The sequence below is a fragment of the Pygocentrus nattereri genome, chromosome 13 (genome assembly GCF_015220715.1).
Source record: "Pygocentrus nattereri isolate fPygNat1 chromosome 13, fPygNat1.pri, whole genome shotgun sequence".
In the NCBI taxonomy this organism is placed as follows: Eukaryota; Metazoa; Chordata; class Actinopteri; order Characiformes; family Serrasalmidae; genus Pygocentrus; species Pygocentrus nattereri.
In genome coordinates, this window is record NC_051223.1 from 40,655,116 (window position 1) to 40,662,615 (window position 7,500).

Here is a 7,500-nt window from a genome sequence, read left to right on the forward strand (position 1 = left end):
AGAGTCAAGTAACACCCAAACACCTGATTATAAGAAGATCTTCTGTGACTGTAAAACAACCCTGGCTCAGATTAATACAGTGGCTCAACACGTCACACGATCACGGCCATACGCAGAAGTCTGGAACCCTGATCTAACTGCAAGTAAGACGCTGCGTCTTAAATATGACATTTATTCTGACGATTTTAGTGCAACATTTCTATTTATTTACTAAATTTAACATACAGCAATAAAACTAACTTCTGCATTGGCCACGTTTTATTTTACTTTTTTCTAATATGTTAAAATCAGTAAATAAACAGTAATTGTGCATTAAAATGTGTGCTAGAATTCAACCAGGAGCGCCCAAGTCTGTAACTGACCATCTGCTTTAAATGAATTTGCGAGGATCATCGATTTATTAACATCCAAAACCAGTGGTGGACAGTATCTGAGTAACTGAGTAACTGAGTAACTGAGTAAATGTAATGAGTTTCTGTACTTTAGTATTTTTGGTGTATCTGTACTGAAGTTTCTCCGTTCTGGGCGTCTTTCTCCTTTCACTCCACTACATTTCAGAGTCTAATATCCGACTTTTTCCTCCTACATTTTGAGAAATCTGTCGTTCCTTTTGGTTTCTGTGTGTATAAAAACGTAACATGTCAAAACGAAAGAAGCGCAAAGCCAGAGCACCAATCAGGGCCCAGCGGTCACTTTGTTTAGAGCTGGTTTTGACCTGTTGGTCATACCGACCCAGTGCAGCACGCGGTTCAACGTCAGCGCAGCAGCGTAAAACTTTGGGAGAGTCTGTTCAACATAAATGATGAACTAACCTAACTTTGTGTAAATAGAGCTCAATATAGAAATATGTCCACATATGCAGTCGAGACTGACGCGGCTTTTTTCTGAATTTCTACAAACACCATTTCATTTTATAGTAAATGAGTTTGGGCTGGTTTATGTTTATGAACAGACGCCTACAGATCAACATAGTAAAGGAGCTCATCTGTGATCCTGAGTTTAAAGCCAGTTTTTATTCAACTTAAACTTGGAACTAAGTTGTAAATAAATCTGAAACTGAAACTTTGCTTGTGTGTAAAAAGTGATTTCAGAGCCACTCGGTTCTCCCTGATAGAAACTGTTTACCTTCAGTGTTTTGTGCTTCTGATCATTTTAATAGACGTCAGCGTCACTAATTAATGACGTTCTATTAAAAGACTGGTTTACCAAGAGAGACGCTGGAGGACTTTCACCTGAAATGAGTTCATGAAGCCAGTCTGGTTATAAAAATGATAACAGGACATCAGAGCCAGAATTACTCTTTTAGTACTTTTACTTTATACTTAAGTACATTTGAAGGGAAATACTTTAGTACTTTTACTCAAGTGGAGGTCTAAAGGGAGGAACTTCTACTTTTACTGGAGGAATATTTTACCTTGGGGGTCTCTACTTTAACTCGAGGACATGATTTGTGTTCTTCATCCACCTGTGTCCAAAACTGTTTGAACAGGCGGTAAAGCTGTCCGGCCCTTGCGTTCCTTGTAAAGAAGGTCTGCTAAAGGACGGCGTAATAAAATGAGAGTCCGTTAAAGAGACGGAGCAGCGGCTCCCTCTGCAGGACGGAGGGGTGCGATAAAGGTCTGGCCATAGCACATGCAAGACGACAGGCAAAGGTCTGGAGGCTGAAGCTGCTCGCGCTGCACAGATATTCCAAGAGTTTCCGGGAATTCTGATCAGGGGTCAGGCTTTGTGTTCCCTCTGGAGTGGAGCAGCTTCATCCGGACCACAGGCAGTGAAACGGAGAGAGGGGTGCAGGAGGAAGGAGAAAGAGTGAGGAGAAAGATGAACCAGAATGAAGGACTGGCTTCATGTGCAGCAGAACGGGCGTCGCCCATTCAGTCAGCATTCATGGCGGGACAGGAAACGAAGGGCTGGACGAGACAATCGAAAGTCTGATCACAGCAGATCCTTATTTTAGCCACGCCCTGCATTTTAGAGCAGGAGGCGAGTCCCTCGTGGCCACAGGGTGAGCTGTTCATCTCTTCATCGGAAAATCAGTGCGGAACATTAAAAATCCTCACTACCGTAACACGTTTCCTGTTTAAGTGATTTTAAGTGTGAACAGCAGTTCAAAGTGTGTTTGCTGGTCAGGGACTGACCAGTTTTGAGTTTTGGTCAAAATGAGCTGAAATCAGTTAAAAAAGAAATCAGTTAAAAGCCCCAAATGAGTTTCAGCTCCGACTTTCAACCAGTTCAGCAGAACCAACCATATAAGTCACGAATCTACGGCCTCCACACCAAACAGGGCTCTAAAGCTTAAAAACACCGTTCACCCAATTCCCAAATTCAGTGACGTAATTACAGCAATGGGCCGTTATTCACATATCTAACTATAATTTAGATATAAAATTAAGTTACTATATGAAATAACTGTTACATTACATAATAATAATGTATAATTATTTAATTAATTGTACTAATGTTACAATATACACTCACCGGCCACTTTATTAGGCACAGTTGCTTGTTAAATAGCTGATCAGCCAATCACACGGCCGCAGCTCACTGCATTTAGGCGTGTAGAGGTGGTCAAGAGAACTTGCTGAAGTGCAGACCGAGCATCAGAACGGGGTAGAAAGGGGATTTAAGGGGCTTTGAACGTGGCGTGGTTGTTGGTGCCAGACGGGCTGGTCTGAGTATTTCAGAAACTGCTGATCTACTGGGATTTTCACACACAACCATCTCTAGGGTTTACAGAGAACGGTCCGAAAAAGAGGAAACATCCAGTGAGCGGTCAGTTGTGTGGACGAAAATGCCTTGTTGATGTGAGAGGTCAGAGGAGAATGGGCAGACTGGTTCCAGATGATAGAAAGGCAGCAGGAACTCAAATAACCAACCAGAATCTCTGAGGAACGTTTCCAACACCTTGTTGAAAGTCTGACATGAAGAATTAAGACAGTTCTGAAGGCAAAAGGGGGTCCAGCCTTTTACTAGCAAGGTGTACCTAATAAAGTGGCCGGTGAGTGTACATTGCTGCTGGTGTGATATATTGCGCATAAATTTCATGATGAAAAGACAAACAGAAATGACCCAGAATTGCTTGGAAAAACGTCTGGTTCCATAGACTTACATTAAAAATAGAGAACATTTGCCCTGCTCCTGTAAAGTTAGCTTTTTGGAGATACGAGGTTTTGATCCGACAGCAGCTATAACTATATTAATAACTATATGTAATATAATTTATACATAAATAAAAGCAATAAGCCCCCTGAGGCTGTGTGTTACTTTGATTTGATCACAGCGACAGGAGTTTAAGGCACTCCCTGTCAATAATTAATATAACATTAATATAAAGTAATTAATAATTGTTAAGTGGTTAATAATTAGACATATATTCAGTGAAGAATATGAGAATAACGACAGAATAACGTAGAATAATGAACACCGCATGCAAATAATCATTACATAATAATTAATTAATTATATTATCTATATTTATGAATTATTTTATACTGCAATGCATATGTATAATTTATCATATTTAATATATTACTATATTACAATGATATATATGTACATTTAATGATCATACATAATGGGTGATTTATAATTATACCTAACTTTTTTCCTCATTATTTAATTAATTATCCTTATTCATTCATGAATTCTTATTGTCATTATTAGACGTCTAATCAGTGTCTAATCACCACACGGTGCACTACATAAAGTGTAGGGAGCCGTTTGAGATTCACTGGGAGGTAAAAACGCCCAAATCAGACATGAGAGTTATGGATGGTGACCATGGAAACGGCTGCACGACTGTATGGATGTGGTTCAAATCATGACATGCAACTCACTGCTGCCTTAAGTATCCGGTCTAATATTTTCTACTGAAGAAATGATACTGGATACATATTGACACCTACACAGACTGACTGACCGTCTGATTGAGAATGAAGAGACGATTGGTTTTACCCTGAGAGGCCAGCATGGCTCCCGCTGTCTCCTGGAAATCCAGCAGCTGCTGCAGGAACAGGATCGCCTAGGAAAAGAAAAAAAAAGAGAGAAGAAAGAAAGAAAACGAGAGAAATCGAGACAGATAAATAAAAAAATGAATAAATTTAAGATGTCAGGCCACTTAAAGGGCCCATATCGTATATCCTTCCTTCATTTGACCCCCAGGTCTGTTTATAATGTTAGTATGGATTTGTGTAATTCAGCCTAAAAACTTCCTTCCCTGGGATAAAATCACTGTAATGCACGGCCTCAATTGGGTCACTGCTTTTATAAAACGGCAGCCAACATAATTAAGCAGTAGAACCCGAGGGGGAGCGTGTTTATCACGAAATACCATCCCGGCTGTGATCCGGTGTCCGTAGATCATCCCAGCCGTGATGTTATTGGTGATAACTCCCTCCTCGAGTGCTCTACTGCTTTAATACAGCAGTTAAATAAATACAGAACGTTCTGACCACCTCCTCGTCTCTAAGCTCACTGTCCACTTCATCAGCTCCACTGACCGTATAGCTGCACTCTGTAGTTCTACAGTTACAGACTGTAGTCCATCTGTTTCTCTGATACTCTGTTACCCTGTTCTTCAGTGGTCAGGACCCCATGGACCCTCACAGAGCAGGTACTGTTTGGGTGGTGGGTCATTCTCAGCGCTGCAGTAACACTGACGTGGTGGTGGTGTGTTAGTGTGTGTTGCGCTGGTCTGAGTGGATCAGTGCTGCTGGAGTTACAAAGTATGCAGAGAAACAGTGGGCGGGGCTAAACGGCTGCAGGCGGAACAGCAGCACGCGATGTTTAGCAATCCTAACCTAACTCAAAATGAAACCGTCCAGGAAACCCGGCCAAAAGTTAAGAGTCTTCCAGAAATTAAACAGACGAGGACTCACGTTGCTGGTGAGCTCATGGACGGTTCCGTCTTTAGGCATGTTGTATTCCTTATCCGGATCGTTCTGAGGAAAAAGCAGATTTACGATTATTGGTTTATTCCAGTGCTTTAAAATCCGCCCGCCCTCCTCTCGTCGTGTCAGTGCGGTCAACCTTGATGCTGTCGGCGAACTCCTCCAGCGCTTTGGCTCCTGTCGTCTCCATGGAGGTGATCAGAGTGGGCAGCTTGTTCTTAGTGCTGGCCGCTGTGCCCTACACAACAACGCAACAGGGCGAGACGTCGTTACACAAAGCCGCTGACCACAGGACCTCACATCACACAACACAGCCGACGCCGAGCACCGTTCTCTAAACTGGACACGGGTTCATTCTTAGACCTCACTGAAGGGTTTCTGAAGGAACCGTCTGGTGAAAAATCGAATTTACACCAAACAGCAGCGGCAGCAGCACGAGGGCTGACGTGTCGCCACACGTTTAGCTTTTATTAAAGTAAGAGTCTATAAGAAAGCACGTCTGTTCATCCCTCAGGGATATTCTACTAAAGCTTGCCAAGCTGCAGCTTTATTTAATTTCTTCACTATAAATATCTGGAAAAAACGGCAAGAGAACAAAACCAAAATCTCCAAAATCGTAACTTTGCAGGAGAAGGAAAAACCCATTAAACTTTCAATGTAAGTCAATGGAACCAGAAGTTTTTCTGAGCCATTTTAGGTCGTTTCTTTTAGTCCATTCATCTTGAAATTTCCACACAATGTAAAATTATATCAAAAACTGAAAAACGCCAAAAATGGAGACACAAGGTTTTCTTACGACAGCGATAAGTAAATGGTGCTAACCGCTTTGATCATTCAATTGCTTCAATTAGTCCAGATAACTACAAAAAACAAAGCCACATCAAAAAATTTGAACTGTCGAAGATACTTTTATAGTCTAATGAGCATTTTAAAACTGTATGGCTACTATTTTGTCAAAAAAAGCAAAAACAAATAGAAAATCATTTTAAAAGAGGAAAAAAGTCTTAAAAACATATAAAATATTCATTATAATATTCATAAATTATAAATTATTTATAAATAAATAATAAAATGAAACTAAAACAAAAAAAAGTCTTTTTAACAGGAAATTCCACCAATTTTTCTAAAATTTTGAACGATGTAAACGTTCAGAGTGTTTGGACGTGAAATGGTTAATTCTACAGAAACTCAGACCCGGATTTGTTTACAACGGAGGCGATGGGAACCAGGTGTCACGGTGTCTACAACAAAAATACTGCCATTTTATTTAGGCCTACTGACCAAAACCACCAGAGAACCCACATGTGCCTTCTAAGTTTTTATATGGAATGTTGTTGATGGAAAACAGTGGAAAATCTGGAATAATGAGTTTTCTTTGGGGACTATTTTGCCGCACAGCGCCCTGCATGTCTCCCTCCACCATGAATGGAGTTGAAGTTCTCTAAACTCTCATAAAACAGCGTCTCAGTCATCAGGCAGTGAATTCAGAACCAGCTCATGTAGGAACTTTCTGTAGGAGCTTTTAGAGGGACGTCTGGTTCCCATCACCACCACTGTGAGGAGCTTTTAGAGGGGGACGTCTGGTTCCCATCACCACCACTGTGAGGAGCTTTTAGAGGGGGATGTCTGGTTCCCATCACCACCACTGTGAGGAGCTTTTAGAGGGGGACGTCTGGTTCCTATCACCACCACTGGGAACGGTTCTGACTCGGTAAGATAATCTAGAACAGAGCGTTTCACACCAAACCGCTCTGAATGGCTGTTTACATCTAAACCACTAAATTATGCAGAAATTTTGGAAAATTGGTGGAGTTCCCCTTTCCCTTCAGGAAATAAACATCGTCCGACCTGTTAATGAGTTTTGGGTTTAATTTATTCATCTTCAGAAAAGAATTACGGGGGCTGATTAAGTTGTTTTGCAGTGTTTCCACGTCAATATTTTAAACTGGAAACTGGGAAAAAATCCATATTTGTCTCAGTTTCGTGGCCAGTTTCCCTTTTTTAAATAGCCATGGTCACCTCACTACTCAGAAATACTCAGAAAGTACCAGAATCTGTAAACAAACATTCAAAATCTACGAATATATACAGAGAAACATTGACTTTCTGATCTCTCTGCCCGGCCACCAAGCTGCGCCCTCAGGCTGAACAGGACCGCTAGAGAAGCCAGTCTACATGGTTTACATGTTCGTCGATCTGATGACCGCTGCTTTAATCTCTCGCTCTCCCTCACCTGCAGCGTGGAGTCGAAGTCCGGTTTGGTCTGTTTGAGGTGGCGGAGGATGGGGAAGATGGTGAGAACGGCTGAGTAATCGTGTCTCATGATGGCCCTGCGAGCGGCTGTGACGATACTGTCCCCGTCCAGCATCAGGTTATCCAGCGCCTCCTGCAGAGAGACCACAGAGAGTCTGTTATCTTGAAATACCATCCCGGCTGTGATCTGGTGTCCGTAGATCATCCCAGCCGTGATGTTATTGGTGATAACTCCCTCCTGGAGTGTCTCTACTGCTTTAATACAGGAGTTAAATAAATACAGTAAGAAATGAATAAACTGGCCGTGAACGCGGCTTTAATATGTTTTAATGTTCAGCTCCTTCCTCCTAATTAGAGC

The 7,500-nt window shown here is 41.6% G+C and overlaps 1 protein-coding gene across 11 annotated transcripts in view; it reads right to left on the reverse strand.

Moving 5' to 3' along the window:
* exoc7 (exocyst complex component 7) overlaps nucleotides 1–7,500 on the reverse strand; it is a 48,407-nt gene that overhangs the window by 23,337 nt on the left and 17,570 nt on the right. For all 11 annotated transcript variants that reach the window (XM_037544001.1, XM_037544000.1, XM_037543994.1 and 8 more), the window contains 4 exons: nucleotides 7,123–7,275; nucleotides 5,029–5,127; nucleotides 4,878–4,940; nucleotides 3,955–4,021 (listed from right to left, as the gene is read on the reverse strand). In XM_037544001.1, coding sequence (XP_037399898.1) covers nucleotides 3,955–4,021; nucleotides 4,878–4,940; nucleotides 5,029–5,127; nucleotides 7,123–7,275 — 382 coding nt within the window. The remainder of the gene's footprint in view (nucleotides 1–3,954; nucleotides 4,022–4,877; nucleotides 4,941–5,028; nucleotides 5,128–7,122; nucleotides 7,276–7,500) is intronic.